The 21215-nt window shown below is 31.1% G+C and overlaps 1 protein-coding gene across 8 annotated transcripts; it reads left to right on the top strand.

Moving 5' to 3' along the window:
• Positions 1 to 2905: 2905 nt before the first annotated feature.
• On the top strand, positions 2906 to 20971 carry LOC108692712 (26S proteasome non-ATPase regulatory subunit 12). Of its 8 annotated transcripts, none has more exons than XR_001932003.1 (10): positions 10880 to 10913; positions 13807 to 13990; positions 15485 to 15721; positions 17045 to 17149; positions 17233 to 17414; positions 17484 to 17708; positions 17801 to 17957; positions 18981 to 19312; positions 19904 to 20150; positions 20823 to 20971. XR_001932003.1 is itself a non-coding variant. In XM_018201102.1 (9 exons), exons 2-8 carry the CDS (start codon positions 13826 to 13828, stop codon positions 19269 to 19271), a joined length of 1362 nt encoding a protein of 453 aa, XP_018056591.1. In that variant the 5' UTR covers positions 2906 to 2929; positions 13807 to 13825; the 3' UTR covers positions 19272 to 19312; positions 19904 to 20420. The 8 variants fall into 8 exon arrangements, 6 of the variants coding, with proteins under 6 accessions (XP_018056591.1, XP_018056585.1, XP_018056588.1 ...); XR_001932002.1 differs by having other exon boundaries at positions 19904 to 20375; XM_018201102.1 differs by lacking the exons at positions 10880 to 10913; positions 20823 to 20971 and adding an exon at positions 2906 to 2929 and having other exon boundaries at positions 19904 to 20420.
• Positions 20972 to 21215: the final 244 nt, after the last annotated feature.

Below are 21215 nucleotides of genomic sequence, written 5' to 3'. Positions count from 1 at the left end.
CTTGCCGAGCAATTGGGTGTTTCTCAAGCAGCCATTTCCATGCCATGGGGAAGGTTCAAAAGATCGGAAAATGGGTGCCGCATGAATTGAACGATAGGCAGATGGAGCGACGCCAAAGCACATGCCAAATTCTGCTTGTCAGACAAAAAAGAAAGTCGTTCCTGCATCGGATTGTGACAGGTGATGAAAAGTGGATCTATTTTCAGAATCCTAAACACAAGAAATCTTGGGTTGATCCCGCCTAACCATCAACATCTTCCTCAAGATCAAATTGCTTCGGACGGAAGACGATGCTGTGCGTTTGATGGAATCAGGGTATCATTTACTACGAGCTGTTAAAACTTGGTGAAACTGTTAATCACCACTACCACCAACTGCTCAAATAACACCGTGTGAAAAAGGCCGCATTATCGGAAAAGACATGACAAGCTGATTTTCCTCAATGACAACCATCGCACACGTCAATAATGATCCAAAACTACTTGGAGACACTCAATTGGGAAGTGCTACCCCATCCCGCTTACTCACCAGACTTGGCACCTTCTGATTATCACCTGTTTTCGTCGATGGGCCACGTGCTCGCTGAGCGGCACTTAGATTCTTATGAAGACATCCGAAAATGGTTGATGAGTGATTTGCCTCGAAAGATGAGGAATTTTTTTGGCGTGGTATACACAAATTGCCCGAATGGTGGGAAAAATGTATAGTTAGCGAGAGCAAGTACTTTGAATAAATTTGTTTTTGCTTCCTAGGAAAAAAATGTGTTCTGACTAAAAAACAGCGGATTAAGCTTATACACCTAAAATGTCATTCATGAAAAATAATAAATGTCATGTCATCGTGAATGTCAGGGAGTCGATTCTATAATTCGAGTATCGCTCACTTTTCGCACTTTCATCTCGTGAGCTTGTCGCGTGGTTTAACGACGAAGTGAAAATATGAAATTACTAGATTTGCCGATGTGGACAAAAACGTGAAAATGTGAAGTGAAACATACTCCGCAGTCTGATTCACGCTCACAAATCACAAATCACGCTTAAAAATCATTTCATCCTTGTTTGCCAAATGTTAAACGAATGCTCATAAGCGTTGTCAGCATAAATCAGACCATGGCCATAAAGTTCAATTTATTCCTAATTTTTCCAATTCTAGAATTGAAAAATTCGGATGACGAATAAGTCGAACTTCAATTAAAAGTGGTTAAAATTAAACTGTGAGTACTGGGCCTAAACGATTTTCTGTCATTATTTAAAGTCAATCCTGTTGAAAATTGAATGAATATTTTTAAGCATTCTTCGTATAATTCTCATATGATTTGAAGGTCTCTTCATCCTTTTCATCCAGTAACAAAATTGCTACCAGGTGTATAAGCTTAAATCCTGTTTTTTAGTCAGAAAAACACATTTTTTTTTCTTAGGAAGCAAAAATAAATTTATTCAAAGTATTTGCCCTCGCAAACTATACATTTTTCCCATCTTTCGGGCAATTTGTGTATACCACGCCAAAAAAATTCCTCATTTTTCGAGGTAAACCACTCAAGCCATTTTCGGACGTCTTCGTAAGAATCGAAGTGCCGCTCAGCGAGCGCGTGGCCCATCGACGAAAACAGGTGATAGTCAGAAGGTGCCAGGTCTGGTAAGTAAGCGGGTTGGGGTAGCACTTCCCAGTTGAGTGTCTCCAAGTAATTTTGGACCATTGTTGACGTGTACGATCGTGCATTGTCGTGGAGAAAAATCAGCTTGTCATGTCTTTTCCGATAATGCGGCCTTTTTTCACACAGAACACGCAATTTGATCAGTTGTTGGTGGAAGCGGTGAGCATTAATAGTTTCACCAAGTTTTAACAGCTCGTAGTAGATGACATCCTCCTGATCCCACCAAAAGCACAACATCCTCTTTCGTCCGAAGTGATTTGATCTTGAGGAAGATGTTGATGGTTGGGCTGGATCAACCCAAGATTTCTTGCGTTTAGGATTCTGAAAATAGATCCACTTTTCATCACCTGTCATAATCCGATGCAGGAACGACTTTCTTTTTTGTCTGACAAGCAGAATTTGGCATGTGCTTTGGCGTCGCTCCATCTGCCTATCGTTCAATTCATGCGGCACCCATTTTCCGATCTTTTGAACCTTCCCCATGGCATGGAAATGGCTGCTTGAGAAACACCCAATTGCTCGGCAAGCATTTTTTGCGATTGGGTATCGTCCTCGTTCAAAAAAACCTGCAATTGACAGTCCTCAACCTTCCTAGGCCGATTTTCACACTTCTTGTCACTCAGGTCAAAATTGTCATCATCGAACCGGCGAAACCAATTTCTGCACGTTGTTTCCGATAAAGCATTGTCGCCATAGGCCTCCACAAGCATTCGATGCGATTCGGCAGCCGATTTCTTCAAATTGAAACAGAAAAGCAAAACTTCCCGCATATGCTTTTTTTTTAGCAAAAAATTTGACATGATTACGAAAGAAAAAATGTATGTTGTTGTATGAAATTGCTGATGATGTGCACTGGTTAATGTTGACAGATGTCAAATACATAAAAAAAAGTGTATGCCCAGGGTAGCTTTGTACGCTCGCTAATGCCTATGAGTAAACAGCGGATTTAAGCTTATACCTGGTATATTGCCATTTGATTTTATTTTTGTCTTTGGATTGTGCAAAATTATATATTTACCTTTTAAACTTTCTATTCAGTGCATTCAATCGACTGTGGTTTCTCTCTCGCTCTATTTCTTAGCCTTTTTTTTCGGATCTTATCATTTGACAAGAAATTTCTTGTCGAACCTGAGATTGCTCGCAATTGCACCATGATAAAAGTTAGAAAGTCGATAGCGTGTATTCGAGGGCTGTGCAAGCTTGTATTTTCTAGTGATAATTACATGTTACTAACTGCGGCAGCTATAAATGAGGTTGGAAGACGTTGAGTGACAGGTATTTTTACTTTTTTTTATTTAATACAGACGAAAAAAGCTACATTTAGGATACGGTCAACGCGATGCTGCAAACGTTTTGAAGTTTTTTAATTGATCAATTTGTAAAATTTTTTCTTCTAATTGGTCCATGAAACGCTTCAAAGCATTTATAGCGAGACTTTGATCGCAGCCTTAATCTAACTCTATCCGAAACGGATCTCAACCGTATAGCGTACACATTCTGTTCCAATTGAATCGTACACAATGAGGACTTTGTGTACGTTGACTTTGTGTTAAACCCAATGTCCATGATGCTAAAAATCTGTCCAAGATCTCGGACAGAGAAAAAATTAACAAATCACATTTGAATAATTTGATCACATGACCATTGCGATTGGTTAATTCTTTCTTCATCTGAGGTCTCGGACTGATTTCTAGCATGTGACACAAAGCTTTAAGATGTATTAAGCAATTGGAAAGCATCTCATGTTATTACTATGAGTCAGAGTCGGCCTGCAGAGTCGGTAGTCTGATACGGCCTTTGGATGTGTTCCGATATACACTGCCAGTACTGGCAATACTGAAAAATTGTTCCATTATTACTATGCAGCGCGCTGCAGCAACGTTTAGTTCCCTCAATGATGTCGTAAATAATAGCCATATTGTCACTACTGTAGCTTTCGAGGTGAGGCAGTAAGGGGCTCCGCACAATAAAAGGAATAAGGAACAGAGAATAAGAATTTGAACTTATCATGAAATAACAGAAATCATATCAAATAATTTCTAATAGTTTCAAATTCTTATTCTCAATTCTCTGTTCTCTATTCCTTTTATTATGCGGAGCTTTTTATAGTACAATATGACATCATTTAAAGAAGCACAATGCGTCGAAATATTCGATCCAGGAAATAAAAAAATATATACATTATATTTAACTACAAAAGATGCACATATATTCATTTTACCGAAAATGATTCTTAAATTCCACATCTGAATATGTATACATTAACTGTGTCCGTATAATTTTTAACAAGAGATCAAACTACTTGAATCTCATAATTATCCCAAATTCATCTTCTTTGGAAGAACTATCACTGCATATCTTCTATTTCATCATCGCTACTACTTGTTTCTAATAATTCATTTCTAATAAATATAATTTTAGTTTTTCTTCCAGCAAACGAGAATAGATTAAAATGGATTAAAATAGATTCAGATTTTCAGAAATCTGTAGATTCATGAATGTTAAAATGAATTCTTTTCAATTCTGATTCATTTTTATTCATTTATAGGAATTGCAAAAAGCAAATGTCTATGCCTTTTCAATCTAAAAATAATATTAGCATTTTTTGTGCATCGTGAATATTACTCAATTCAGAATAGGAAGTACAGTTTTTTAATTCAATTAAATTAAAAAATAATATTAATAATTTCTGTTCAATATTCTGAATATGAAATGCAGTTTTTCAATCTAATTAAATAAAAAAAATTTTATTAAAAAATGACTTATAAATGCTATTTAAATTATTCAAAATTATAAGGAAAATTTATGTGTTAATTTAACTAAGTTCAAAAAAGTTGCAATGTGAAAATAATTGTGTTATGTTCTTTTGTTTCTCTTTGATTAGAAGTAAAATGAATGATCGGTGTGAACACTCGCAAATCGAACACAGCCCGAATATTAGGCTAATCATGGCGACATCGGTCAAGCGAGATTAGATTATCCGAAACTTATCCAATGTTGTCTCATAGTAATATAAATTGTTTATATTTTATTATATCTGTCAAATGATGATATTTTTATTATATAATTTATATCTATATAATTTCGTTACTAGTTTAGCAAATTGTAATTGAAGTAGAGAATGAATAACATTTACCAATTGAAGAAATGATATAACATAGAAGATTCATAATCCAGAGATCCTAGATTCAAATTCCAATAAGGTGCGTTTTTTAATACCAATTTGAAGTAGTTGTTTAAATATAATTATTATTATAAATGTCTTAGGAATAAAATTTATAATCCTTAAATATAAATGTATTCTTTTTTCGAATGTTAAATTAGTATTAGCTCGAATCCAATCTATTTCAATTCATTTTTATTAAGATGTAATAAAATTTAAAGTACGCATTAAAAAAAATTTTAATCCATTTTAATCCATTCTCATTTCCTGGATAGTGCACACTGAATGCGAACTTTTTCGATGCCACGCATTTGGGTTATACGCACTGTATCAGTGCGTTCAAGTGGCCGTATTCGGCAAATGAAAACTGACCCAGTGTAGTGTTGAATTTGTATTTCGATCAATTGAATGAATCGAACGAGTTCACAAAATGTTGCACTATGATTTTTGTCAGTGCAGTTTGGTGTTCGAACAAACAAAATTAGTTAGGCAGCAAAAAATTACAAAATAGTGGATAAACCCACTAGGAAAGTTATACATTTAAGAACGCTGCGACGAAAAAGTCCAAAAATTGACAGTCCTACAGGTCGGCAACCAGTTAGCCTACAGGTTTATTATTCGGCATAAAGCTTTATTCATCAAACTGTTTAAATTCAAGCAATATGAACAAAATCCATGAAACTTTGCAAAATGAATGACTGATTTGGCATGGAATGCCTCATATATAAAACAAAAGTGTATTGTATTGAAAAGTAAGAATAATTATTAAATTTCTTCTTCGAAGTTGTCGAATTCTCAATCATCAACAATAGCTGGATCGATATAGCCTGCAATCTACATGATATTTCGTTAATTCTGTACCTCTATACTGTTCCGGTTATGATTTCGATGGTTTCAATACAGTAGAGAAATTTCTTACGGAACAGAATGCTAATGAACTCATTTCTAGTAAGAATTCACACTGGACGCAGCAAGCGTCAAGCACCGGAATAGCAACTAACCAGCAAAACGATATTATTTACGCCACTGTAAATAATCTCTTTACTCATTGATTGCTGCGTCCAGTGTGAATGAAGCATAATGGTGCAAACCCATGCAGCAGAATAACGGAACAAGAGCAGAATCAATAAACGTGTTTTCGTTACGCGGAATCTCTTCATCTGTATGGAGCGCAATGAGCGCAAGCAGAATCAACAGCAAGTCCATAAATGAATTTAAATATTGTATTTGTCATTCATTTTTTATTATCATGTATCTAGTACAGAATTAAATGCATTTCTCATTAAAATAATGATTAAAGATGTTAAAATTTATGTATTATATAATGTAATAAAATTTATTTATTATTTCGCCCTATGTTTAACGTTTCACAGTTGGCAGCCTTAATGTCTTATTGACATTCATAGACAGAGATGGTGGAAATTCAAAGAGAGATGCTTGCAAATTGCACATATTATGTTATCTCTTCCATCATGGTTGAAAGCCATATAAAACGATACAATTATAGACTTTATTGCTTCTGCGACAGATTTCCTAACCTCAAGTTGTCAACTTTAACGCTTAATATCTTGTTTTGCGGCAGAGCGACAATTTTTTCTGCCAAATTCTTTTATTTTATGCAAAAATATGTCGAATAAGTCTAATTTTATTGTAACTGTATAATTATCATAAGAATAAAGGAATATTTTGATAAAGCATCTGACGGAATTTTGAAATTCAGAGTTGGCAACATTGGCCTAGTTTTCACCGAGGATGTAATCCGGATCAGAATGTAAGAACCAACCAACTATATAGTCGAGTATTCCCGAATTATAATCAAACGACAGGAGAATGCTCGACTGTTGGTTGGTGAAACCACACAGTACGGAATGGGATTGCGGAATAGAGAATGCGTCATTATTCTTATAATAAATCATATTTTGAGAAATTAAAATAATTTGATGCTGATTGATATAATGGAATTACGTAATGTCGAGACGAATGAAGCAAAACGACAAAATTTGAGTACATAAATATAGATATTAAGATTAAAAAACAATGATACATTACGTGCGATTTCAGTGTGCCTTTTTCTGCACTTTTCCATCATGCCAATTTTGTGTGCTATGTTCACATGATGCGGAAAAATAATGATAATAAATGCGTTAAAGCGATTCAAAAAATTGTTATGAGATTGTAAATATTAATTGTAAAACATAAATATTACAACAGTATTTACAATTGTTTTTACAATTTGAAAAATTATGTTTTAATAAACATTATTATTAACAAATTATTAACATGAAGTTAATAGTTTTTAAATTATATTCATGCTGGATACATTTTTGATGCATCATGTGAACATAGCACACAAAATTTGCGTGATGGAAAAATGCGGAATAGCGCTGATTGATTCACCCTAAAGGGTGAAATCACACAGCTGATTCCCGTACCGTGTGATTTCACCCTTAGGGTTCGATCCCATGATGCGGAATTAGCGCAATGCTTGTGATTGGTCGTGGCTTCTATCAATTCCATTCCGCTAATATATTAGGTGTACAATTTTGCTTCCGCCGTTTTTTTCCGAAATTCGAGGCTTTATTGTAAAAAACTGGTTATACATTTATGATTCAAAGTATTGTCCATCGCTGGCCATTACTTTCTCCCATCTTTCGGGTAGCGTACGAATCCCGCGTCGAAAAAACTGGTCATCTTTTGAGGCTATCCACGAATCGATCCAATTTTTTACTTCTTCATAAGACCGGAAGTGCTGGCCAGCCAGGCCGTGTGCCATTGATCGAAACAAGTGATAGTCAGAGGGAACAACGTCTGGAGAATACGGCGGGTGGGGTAGGACTTCCCATTTCAAGTATGTTCCCGTTTCAAGTATGTCTTGACCACTTTCGCAACAAGGGATCGAGCATTGTCATGCTGCAAAATCACTTTATCGTGTCTCTCGTTATATTGTGGCCGTTTGTCTTTCAATGCTCAGCTCAAACGCATCAATTGCGTTCGATACCGATCGCCTGTGATTGTTTCAGTCGGTTTTAACAGTTCATAATACACTACGCCGAGCTGGTCCCATCAAATACAGAGCATGACTTTGGACGTCAAAATCATCGTTCTTAAAACGTTGGAACTACTCACGATACGTTCTTTCATTAATAGCGGCCTCACCATTTGTATTTGAGAGCATTCGATGAGCCTCAGCCGCAGATTTCTTCATATTGAAGCAAAAAATTAAAACCTCCCGCAAATGACGAGAATTTGGCTCGTAAACTGACATTTTCAATCGAGAATAACTTTATGATGCAGACACAAATCGACTAATGTTTCTATGGGGTTATGTTGACAGATGCCCAAGTTTATTGTATGACGTCTATAATCTATTTATTTCGACCACACACGCTAAAGCCATCTATAGGAAAACGGCGGAAGCAAAGTTGTACACCTAATATATTTTCCTATGTCCTATATATGTGGCGCGGAATTTCTGCAATGCGCAATTAGCGTTGACCAATCACAAGAATCTTCCCGTAAATCAGTTTCATTAGATCATTAGATCGGAATAGCGTTTGTCATTAATTTGCATTGATTATGCATCTGCAAGTTCCGCTCCATGGGACATAGGAAACTAAATTTCTGCGGATCGGAAATCACATATATATACAGGGGACATTGCCCCGATTTCACTTTGTGTACCCATTTTGATTTACATTTTCGCCTTTCTATATATATATATATAGAAAGGCGAAAATGTAAATCAAAATGGGTATATACGACATTCGTGTTCTGACCATATTAACCTCCATATTTATTTTAATTAATTACCTTCAGGATTATGTTGAAATTCCATTATCACTCCATTCTTGTTATTTATCAAATGTTAAACAAGAGTGACACCTGGATAGGAATCCGAACACACCAGCATGTTAATTAACCATGTGCTTATAGGAGACAGTTTTCTCCATTTAAACCAGCTTAACAAGGTTAATTTTTATAAGTATATATGCGTTCGGAAACATTCGTTGATGTGCTACTAATACACACCAGTCATTCGGAAATACTTGTGTACTCGATGTAGACAATATGAGAAATATCAAGAGAGTCACACCGAGTGTCACTAAACCACTCACGCGAAAAGCTAGCGGAATCGATGTAAGCCGGTGTGTGTTATAACCGTAGCATAAGACTTGCATAATGTATAATGCATAAGGGAATCGACCAATCGAAATTCGAAATTTGAAAGGAATGACTTATATTATTGAGTTGTCCGGAAAGTTCGTGCCAACTAAAATTTAAATTTTAGTATACATTTATTAAATTAAAATTTTCTGTGTTTCAACATCCTGCATCTTTCAACATCGGCACGAACTTTCCAGACAACCCAATATTTTCTTTTTACTCATATGTCACCGTCATTCCATTTTACAATCATTTCACCGCCTTTCTTCATCGGTGAATTGTTTAGCTTGAGATTAGGGTTAAACGTGAACGGTGAGGTGGAATTGAGATGACACACACGCCACACGGAAGTTATTCGGGAATACCACCCAAAGGCACACGATACCCTCATTACTTATTCACTGAAGTCACCGAAACACAGCAACGAGTGATGTTTCTGAACGCAGCCCAAAATAGGAACATAAGACTGTGATATCGAAACATCGAACGAATAATAAAATTCATTCTGATAATTATTTAGAAGAGGATCTTCTGATTTTGATAAAATTAATCTCATTCAACACGTTTTTGCATGAAACAAAAGAATCTGATAGAAAAATGTGGCAGTTAGCCTTGTAAATCGAGCTATCAAGCATTCATCGATTAAAATTCGAGACTTTAGAGATTAAGGTATCTGTTATCCCGACTTGATACAGCATAATGTATTTCTGCTTTAATTATATAACTTCATTGCTTTAAAAAACACAAATTTTATGCTTGAAAAACACAAACTGCTAATGTAGAGAATTTGTAAAGCAGTGAATTATTATTTTTAAAACAGATAATTTATGTTTTTAAGTAGTACTTAAAGTTACATTTATTTTTCATAATAAAAAATAAATTTATAATTATACATTAATCGTTTTAATTTTAATTATTGTATGACTGAATATTTCATTCTACTACAATATTTATTTGATAATTTTTATTATTGTTTAATAATCTGTCTTGTTTAATAAAATGTCTAATAATCATACTTATTTTTTTCTATATTTATTTCTCAACATATTTATTTATTTATTATATATTTAATGATTACCTATACAATATGAACATAATAGTAAAAGTAAAAATATTTGAAAAATAAAACACAGAATGATATATATGGATTTACGGTATTAATGTAAATATGTTAAATAATGGATATTATTTTACTTTCTTCTTCTTTTCTTATTTTAATTTTATTTTTTAATTTTATTTTTAAGAATTCTATTATTTAATTCTATATTATTCTAATTCTTCTATATTACTTTTTCCAGAATAGCGATTATTATGATTATTAAATAAAGTAAAATTTTCCTTTAAAAATATCTATAAACTTTATTTTATATGTATATACACATGTCACCTTGTTTTATATGTATATATACACACGCACGCATGCACCCACGCGCGCGCGCGCGCACATACACACAAAAAGACACACACACACACACACACACACACATTTTAATAATGGTATCTTTTATAACAAATAGTATCCATTTATTTTATAATTTTATTTACTATACAGTTTTCCAGCAATAAACATAGATGACATAATCTAAAACAATTATTCAATTTTATCCTTATTGTTTGCAATATTAAACAAAGATGAAATAATTTATTGTGATACATTGCATCATATGCATCTTTTATTTAAAAACGTTCATATTAATCAGTGTATCGTAATTTAGTTAAAATATATTTAAATGTGAACGCGTATACAGTTCTCAAAATGGCCACAGATCACGTGACTTTGTCTCTCGTACATCAAATATGCCGACGCTCAGTGTCGCAACTGGTATATCTAGATTGTGCCATTGTTTCTGATTCCACCATACATCATCATGTGCATTGTGCATCATGGATATTCATAACTCGTGACCAGTCGTGACTAATGATTTAACTTTGGTGTGTATTTGGCCATTTAACCTAAATTCCATTAATAATATCTATACAAAACGTGACAAATGTTCTAATGTGTATTGGAAATATTATTATTTATTCTGTTGATATATTTGAAAGGAAATCGTATAAGAAATGCATTTGATTTTAGCTGCGTTCTGAAAACGTGTACTGTTTTATTATGTTATTCATTCTGAATGTTAAACAAGACGGTATATCATGCGCTTTACAGAACGCAGCTTATAGTATATCATTCACTATTCATCAATTACGCAAACATCTTTTTTGGCTATTTTGTGATCGAATTTTTGTATTTTTATATCTGCGGCCTTTTTCCATCTATATTTGATTTTACGATAATTTAGTACACAATCACAAAAATGGATAAAAAAATATATCTTACGCGGCTTTTCATGAAATAAACGAATCTGACAGAAAAAGTGTTGCTCTGTCATGTGAATTAAGATATTAATGGTTAAAGTTGACGACTATTTAGATTAGGTATTAATCTGTCACAGATCATGAAGAAAGACTTTTCTCTGTTCTCTCTATGTGTGAAGAATTGTAAATTCGTATAGACTAGTTCATGGGTTTTCAACTTAGCACACAAAATGAAATTAAACTTAAAAGATTGGTTTTGATTTAACGTGGGCCGGAGGGGGGAGAGACAGGAATTCTCTGTACACAGAGTATCTTTCACTACTCTCGGTTAAATTAATCGACTTACATGAGGCTCATTTAGGCTCATTTCTACCAATGTAGATTAACTTTAATCTCTGTTCAACTTTATATCTTTTTCTAATTTTCAGAATTGGAAAAAGATGAAGAATTAGTTAAACTGAGATTAAAATTAGACTATATTTTTAGAAACTGGCCTTAGTTTTGCAACTCATGATTAACTTTTAATCGAAATTTAACTTATTTTAAGTTAAATCTCTGTTAAAAATTAACCATGAATTGTGAAATTGGACCTAAATAAGCTCCATGTAACCGTCGGTTAACTTAATTAAGATTGGTAAAAGAAACCCATAATAAAGTAAATAAGATCTAGTTTTTCAGCTGAAATTTTTGCACTGTTTATCTTTCTTTTTTCATGTTAAAGAAAAAAAGATGAACTGTGCAACAAGTGTAGCTAAAGTGTGTCTTCCAACAAATGACACAGTGATCATCTTTGTTTAACATTAGTAAACAAGGATGTAATGACCTATTGTGTCACAATGTATCATTTGTGTCTGACATGGTATGACAATGGATCATTTCATCCTTGTTGTTTGCCAATTTAAACAAAGATGACATGATCACTATGTCGCACTGTGTCGCTTGTTAGAAGGCACACAAAAAGAACAGGCCTGTACATATACTTCATGATTGGGAGGATTCTGTTGGATTCTGCCTCTCTCTCTTCCCCCCTCCCCTCTCTGCATCTATATGTATGTGAAGGGTTCCTACCCTATTTCATCCTCTTTCATAAAATCAATCAATCCTTTTAATTAAATTTCATTTTGCGTGCCAAGTTGGAAATCCATGAACAAACATGAGTTTACAATTTTTCACACATAGCAAGAATAGAGAAAGGGTTTTTTTATATAGAAAAATAGGAAAAATATAATCAATGTGTCAAGACTTTTTTTAAAAATAAGCATAATTACAGTTACTCAAAAAATAGAATTTGTTTTTTAATTACATACGCACAGCGCTACAAAATTCATCAAACGTTTCGACTTACAAAGGGATTATATTAGGTGTAGTAAAAAGAAATCCATTATTTTTGCATGAAATTGAATGGAAAAATAATGGATTTCTTTTTACTACACCTAATATAAAAAAATTTTATGTGTTATAATGTGTTATAATAAAATTGTTGTTCAAATCTAATTTTACATACTCATTTCTGCGTTAGAATATTAAAAATCGAAATAGGTATCCAGTCAGAAGTTTGGAAGTTCAAATTGTAAAAGTGTGTTTTAGTAATTCTTCGATTGTTATCGAGAATCCAGCTCAGTTAGTAATTTAATAAAAAATACGACAATCCGATTGAGGATTTCTTCAACAACTGTTACTATATTGTCTTACTATATTCTGTATAATTAAATAAAAGTTTTTTTTTTATGGCTGTGGCAGACAGTTAACACAATGTGAGACAACAGCGATAACAATAGCAATAGAAACAGAGGAATCTGACATTCGGGAATATATGCATATATCAATGTACATAGGAACATCATGGTGGAAGTACACTTACTTCCACTATGTAGGAACACAGAGTAAAGCAATAGCGATAAATTTCCGACGAGTTGGAATTCTGTGTCTACCTTATAGCCTACCAATCAGCGTTCAGATTTTTTATTTTGTTTATATGTATATATGTTGTAATATATATACTTTGAAGCAGATACAAGAATACTAATATATACATAAATATAATAGAGAACGGCAATAATCGGTCAAAGTAGATGTTATGAATATAATATATATTCTTAAATTTATATATTTTAAATTTAATTGTGGAATATATGAAATCTATATACGAGATCAGATTAACATTTTTATTTCTTTTGCAGTATTGCAACGGAAGATGACAATTATATATCGCTTATTTCTATGCTATTCCTATTGCTATTCTTGCTTCACATTGTGTCTAAGGCTTAACTTCTAATCTGAATAGTCGGCAACTTTAATAATTAATATTTTGATTTGTAGGATAGAATCTTTCTTTTCTGCTAGATTCTTTTGTTTTATGCAAAAATATACCGAATAAATCTAATTTCATTGATTCTGACTAAGCCTATCTCCTAATTACCTCCTATTATCTCCTTCATAATCTTAAAAACAAATATAATTAATATGCATTTACACAATTAACAATGATTTTTTTATCTTTGTTCTTACGTGAAATTAGATATTGGCCAACAATTAAAATGGCAGAGGCAATAATGGATAATTCTGGTAGACTTATGAAGATGGAGGTGGATTATAGCAATACTTGCGATATAAAAGTTCCAGAATGCAAAAAACTAGCTTCTGAAGGAAAGCTGCATGATGCCTTGGATCAATTGTTAGCTTTAGAGAAACTTACCAGAACTGTTAAGTATACATTAATACTGTAAAGTAAGAAATATTTACACATACATATGTATGTGTGTACAGAAGGGTGCACTTAAAGTTTGCAACGCTCCAGTGTATTATTTCATTTTTATTTGCTGACGAGAAGAATGAAATGATACTCGAGAGCTTGTGAACATTAAGTGAAACGTACCCATAGTCGTATTTAATATATATGTCAAAGTGTTAATTCAATAAATGTATATATTTATAGTCAATGTGTACATACTATTTGATAAGTAAATGTATTCACACAAGCAATGAAATTTAAATTTTTATTGATGCATACATTTTTATATATAAAAAATATTAGGTAAAATGTGCGTTTTTTAACAAAAAGTACCAAAACGAAAATTGTAAAAAATTCAATTATATTTTTAATGAGATTAAAATGATTGTAGTACATTCCATAAGTTTTGACTAGTACAAATGTACAAAAGAATATTTTTCATTATTTTCTCCATTATTAAAACTAATTATCATAGAAGAATGAAAGAAAGAATAGAAAGTGAAAAGAATATGAAATTATTTCTTGGACAAAAATCAGAGTATCTTTAAAAAAGTTCTACTGTTGGTAGCTGAAAAAACACTTTTTTTATACTTTTGAAATCGGTTATCACAAAACCTATGGAATGTACTATAATCATTTTAATCTCATTTGAAAGATAATTCTCTACAACTCTTTCGTTTAGATACTTTTTGTTAAAAAAAGCAATATGTTTTCCCAATAGTTGTAAAAATCGTATAAAATAATCAAGATTTCAAAGATTTTTGGACGCTAACTTTTTAAGAAAGCATTTTTCGACGATCCATGTTTATAGGAAACTTTTTGTCCAGAATTAAATTTCAAAGTCTGGCCAAATCTTCATGATATACAACTGTACACCATTCTGTGTATGTATACAATAGGATATTGTTATATATCACAAACAAATCTATAGCATATGTTGTTACTGATAATAAATTTATTCATTTTTTTTTTAACCGCACTTTAATATCCTCACAAAAATGTGTTTCACAAAAATGATTATTCTAATAAGTATTAGGACTCCATTACATTAATGTGATAGATTTCGCTGCTTCAAAAGTGATAAACTTCTACGATTAATGTTTTGATTCGTGGAGGCAGAGCAATGTTTTGTCTGCTAGATTTGTTTCATTTCGGATTTGTTGTTTCATTTCGGATAAAATGCGTTGAATATAATTTCATTTTTTAGCTGAAAAAAATAATTATTGTATTACTAAAATGTATACTTTTACTGTGATAATTGATGACTCTTAATATGTTTTACTAATGTGTTATAATAAGTGTATCATCTAGTAAATATGTTTATACCAATAGTAGACATTTTATATTCAATACTTTTGTTAAAACCTTACGTAATTGCATACATTGACTAAAAAGTATATAAAATTTTACGCTTTGACTGTAACATGTACATATTTAGAAAAATTATTTTTAAACTCTTATGTAGGTTGCCGATATGGCATCAACATCCAGACTTCTTATAGCCATAGTTGAAATTTGTTTGGAGGCAAAAAATTGGTCAGCGCTTAATGAACACATAATTTTATTATCAAAACGGCGCTCTCAACTTAAACAAGCTGTAACAAAGATGGTTCAAGAATGTTGTACTTACATAGACAAAATGCCTAATAAAGAAACCATGGTAAAACTAATAGAAACTCTTCGTTTGGTTACAGAAGGGAAGGTAAATACATTTTCAATTAATATACTATACGTATATACTATACGTATATTATATATACTATATATACTATACGTATATACTATATACATTATATATACTATATATACTATACATCAAGAGGATTAAGCCCAAATCAGACTAGATTGAGATTGAATTGAAATTTAAACAATAAAAAGAAAGAAAATTCATGTCAAGTTTAATGAATTTACTTTATTTTAATAGGTCAAATTCCAACCTAATCTTAACTCTTAAAAACTATTCTGGGCATACCCAGAAGTTTTCCTTTTCCAGTGCTTTTTTTCATTGCTTATAACTTTTTATGTTTTTTAAAGCCTGTTTCAATTGAAAAAAATTTTAATAAATATGTTCATTTTTGTGAAAATTATAAGCAACCGAATTGGATTGGCCATATCCAAATGTGTTGTTTTCATAATGTGGCATTTAAGGATTAATCTCAATCTTAATTTCTAATCTGATACAGGCTTCAGAGCTAATGTCCTATTCTTCCTATAAAAAAATACTATGAAACCTTCAAGCATAACTGAGAGAAATTAATTTAATTTTCATTGTTGTTCTTCTCTTGAGTTCTACATACTTTACTTAAAAATTAAAGAAATTATACATGAATAAATTATACATGAATAAATTTTTGAAATATATATGTTTTAGTATATAGTAGTATCAAATTTTCGAATTGTCAACTTTTACTATTTTGTTTATTACTTAAGGAAGTTTTTTTGAAAAATTTTATCTCTTTAAACATTGAGGTTGTAAAGTAATGACAATTTATGTGTCGATGATCCGACGTAGCGCGCAATGCGAAAGTTTGAGCTATTCGTCTCCGCGAAACGGGGACATCAATAATGTATCGAAACATAATATTCTTACGGACTCCCAAAATCTTTTTCAACTTCCTAATTATTTAAAATTATAAAATAAGAATTAGTCTTGTTAATAAAAAAGTTGTCAATTAAAATTGATCACAATAGTATAAGCGAATATATAAGCGAATTCTAATAGTATTAGCGAATATAAACATACTTCTTTCCATTGTATGCAATGGAATATTATTTTACGAAATATAAATACACGAAAAATGGAGTACATTTTTTTATATAATAGCAAATATTCATTATTTTATTTATTAACTTAATTCAAATATATTGTATAGATATTCTATAATTCTATAATTCTAGAATATTCTATAATTCTATTCTTATAATAGAATTTATATTGTTAAAATAGCTTGCTTTGACATATTTTGATCTAACAAGAACGAAATCATAAAATATTTATATTAAACAAGAAATTTTTTTGCAAAAGATATATGTAGAAGTAGAAAGAGCAAGGCTTACTCACCGTTTAGCTGAAATAAAAGAAGCGGAAGGAGACATTGCAGGTGCTGCAGCTGTAATGCTTGAATTACAGGTATTATTATGTTTATAACGATACTAGACACACTACTCTAATAAAACTTAATTATACAGATTACTAAATAACGTATCGTATAGGTAGAAACATATGGCAGTATGTCACGTCGAGAGAAAGCTTCCCTTATCTTAGAACAAATGAGACTTTGTTTGGCAAAACAAGATTTTATGAGAACTCAAATCATAGCAAAGAAAATTAATGTTAAGTTCTTTAGTGATGAGAATGATGAAGAAACTCAAACATTGAAATTAAAATATTACGAGTATGTATGCAATATTTTGTATTCATATTTATTATACAAAAGTAATAATGAATTACATTTTGTATTTAGCTTAATGATGGAATTGGCACGTCATGAGGGTTGGCATTTGGAATTGTGTCGACATAACCGAGCAGTACTAGAAACTCCTACTATTCGTGACGATCCAGAGAAAAGACGTATTGCGCTTTCTCGAGCAGTTCTTTATCTTGTACTTGCACCACACGAGCCTGAACAAGCTGATCTAACGCACAGATTACTCGCTGATAAACTTCTCGATGAGATTCCCACTTACAAGTAACGATTATGATTACTTTGAAATATTTAAAATATTTATTTCTTATTCTTCAAAAGTAAAAAGTAAAGTAATGAACTACAATCATTCGCAGAGAATTATTACGCTTATTTGTTAACCCTGAGTTGATAAAATGGTCAGGATTATGTGAAATTTATGAAAAAGATCTCAGATTAACTGAAGTCTTTTCTTCTTCGACTGAAGAAGGATGCAAACGATGGACAGATTTGCGAAATCGTGTTGTAGAACACGTAAGTTTATATATTATTCAGAATATATTTAAGAGGATAATGAAAAATATATATCAAGTTATACGATATATATAAGATTATCAATTGGAAATTGTGATTCATAAATAAATCGAGATAAAATATTCTATTCTACAGGTAGATTAAAATTTATATAACACTATTGCTCTCTTCAAATTTCATTGATTATTCTTTTCAAATGTTAATTGTTAAGTCTTTAGAAAAAAGTAAAACTGTATTGGTAAAAGGATTATTTAGTAATAGTTCGAAAAATTTTATCCTAAATTTAAAAAATAAGTGTCAAGGTATAGACTTAAATTTTAATATTACTCATTTTAATTGAATAAAATTTTTTTTTCTAAAAATAAATCAATGTTATTTTGATTTTTATAAATTGCAATTTTATATGGTACAACTTGATATCATAGGATGGTTTTATTATAGGATGGTTAAATTCTTTTTGTTTATATCGTGAATTTTTTACTTATTTTGAGTTAATTTTTTTCTTTAGCAATGTAAATTGTCGCTCTTTTCCAAAATTATAACATAATTAAACTCTATTCAAAATTAATTGAAGAATATAATTTTAACTATTTTCTTCTATAATTTAGTTTTTAAAAAAATGTCAATTTTAATTCAAAGCTTACAATTTAAAGGTATTTTCTTTGATATTTTCTTAAATTAAAAAAATTTTGAATTGAATAAAGTTATCAAGAAATCTTCATGTTTATTCACAATAAGGCATACATTTAGAATGTTTTTTAAAATAAAATCTATTTTTATCTATCTTATTCTTTTTTTATATTCATTTTTACAATATTTCCATTTTTTCCTATTCTGAGAATATAATTTAAAAAAAGCCAGGATAAAATGATTTACAAAAGAACTTAGATGCTTTATACTTTTATTTTAACATATTTGTATATAAAATATGAAATAGTAGAATATTTATTTATCAATAATCTTGCTTTAATAGTTTTATGTGCAGAATGTTTATAAAAAGAGAAACATTTTTACTGTTTTTAGAATATAAGAATCATGGCCAAATATTACACTAAGATTACATTAACTCGCATGGCTGAGTTATTAGATCTTCCGACTGAAGAAACAGAAGCGTGTCTCTGTAATTTAGTAGAAACTGGAGTAATTAATGCACGTACAGATCGTCCAGCTGGTGTAGTCCGCTTTACTGGCACACAAGAACCAGCTGCTCTTTTAGATACATGGGCTGCATCATTATCGAAATTGATGGGCCTTGTGAATCATACTACACATTTAATTCATCAAGAAGAAATGTTGGCCGTTGCGCAATCTTAGAATACACGCATGCGTGCGCGTACACACCACACATCATATTTGTATGTATCGTGTCTCTCTTATGTTATACATTTTATTTCCATTTAAGAATAGATATTTTCATTTAACAATAGTATTGTTATTAGAATTATTAACAAAATATAACCAGAGTGACATGATTTTGAATTATAAAAATGTTTATATTTTTGTGTATTTGTTGTGTATAATTCACACAGCTACTATATCTATAAACATAATATTGAAAATATAATTTCTTTAATATGGAAATTCTTTATATATGAAGATAAAATTATATTACAAATAATTTTTTCATTTATTTTAATGTATCACAATAAAAATAAAAAGTAAATAAAAAAATAAAAAAATAAAAAAAATTTACATATGTACACAGAATAGCTTACTATATCCGATATATCCTATGGATAATAGTGAAACCTGTGATCAAATTTTTGTTATATTATAAATTATAGTGTTTTCCCTTGACTTCTCTTAATTGCTCTTGGCAACTCGGACAGTGAGTTCCAACAAGACTCAGTATAATAGTGATCATTTCATTCTTGTTTGACATTAATGAACAATAATGATGTAATAATGCACCATATCACATCGTATTATGTGTGTTTCTTATTTAGCGTTTTATCTTGGGATACACTGAGTGCAGCCTCGCATTGCATCAGTTACGTGTAAGCACTCAGCTACACTACACTAGAGTGGTGGCACACCATGATGTACACTACATCATTATTACGCTAAAATTCTATTCCCACTTGATTTCCATTTTCAAATTTTAAATGTCATTGGCTCTACACCGTCCCTTTGAGACGGTGTAACAAAATTCCATACACTTCGTGCATAAAATTTGCACTACACTGTTACAATGTAAGTACATACAGTATGGATACTGAACTTTTTATGTGGTCCCCAATTTTTAGTGTGCTTGGGTCGATTTCCAATCAGGAATGTGGCTGCCTTCAGCAAGTTGAAATTGCAGATTAGGTTAAGTTAGGTTAGCTGGATCTCCTCATAAAATATAATTAATCTTTTCGCGTACAATATTGTGTGAGACTCATGGTAAGGAAATCAGGCCAAACATGTGTATCACGGGTAAGAGCCGTAGTACGTCATTCGTACAAAGCTTAATTTTTTTTAATTTGTAAGAGAAAAGTATGACATTAAGGTTAATAAAATTAAGTTTTACTGAAAAAATTAAATCAAATTTTTTCGGAGGCGCTATATTGTGTAGACTATTATATTTAAGTATTCTCATAATAAAATATGCGTGCGTGCGTGCGTACGTGCATTATCAACTTCACATTTAATTACAATTTTCATGCAATATATTATTTTTTCATATATAATTATTCAATTACAATTTTCATATAGTATTTAATCAATTATTATTTTTAATTTATTTATTACTGTTTAATATTATTATTATTAATACGAATATTATTTTTATATAATGAGTTCATTAACATTATATTATTATATAATTCTCTGATTTAAAAATATACTCGCTGTTTTTTTTTATTTATAAAAATCATTCTGCAGCTTTATAAAAACTCAAATTTGTAAGCGGCGCCTTTCCAACCCACAACATGGCGACGAGTCAACATGTGATCTGGGACCTACTACAATAAAAGTGCCAACGCTCAATATCCATATTGTATGTACGTATTATACTGTGACATTGATGTATATTAACGCCATTGTACACTGAAAATTAATTTAATATAAAAATGAAATGTAAATATTTTGAATTATGAAATACATATTTTACGTAATAGTACAATAAAATATATTGAGTATTATACGATTTAATCCATTTCTATGTTTATTTATAAACATATCTTTATGTTATTTTGTGTATGGCAACTTTAATGTGCACTAATACGCACTAAGTGCATCTAGTCGAATCCGCTATTAGTTTTATTTTTTTTTTAT

This window comes from Atta colombica, unplaced genomic scaffold (genome assembly GCF_001594045.1).
Source record: "Atta colombica isolate Treedump-2 unplaced genomic scaffold, Acol1.0 scaffold80, whole genome shotgun sequence".
Lineage (NCBI taxonomy): Eukaryota > Metazoa > Arthropoda > Insecta > Hymenoptera > Formicidae > Atta > Atta colombica.
Note: the sequence above shows the minus strand (reverse complement) of the source record. Positions and strands in the feature narration are given on the sequence as shown.

Excerpts from the sequence above, each read along its gene's own strand:
- LOC108692712 (XM_018201102.1), top strand. The coding sequence starts at position 13,826 with ATGGCAGAGGCAATAATGGATAATTCTGGTAGACTTATGAAGATGGAG. Across the intron at positions 13,991-15,484 it reads TAGAGAAACTTACCAGAACT|GTTGCCGATATGGCATCAAC; the intron begins GTTAAGTATACA and ends ACTCTTATGTAG. Across the intron at positions 17,150-17,232 it reads CTGTAATGCTTGAATTACAG|GTAGAAACATATGGCAGTAT; the intron begins GTATTATTATGT and ends CGTATCGTATAG.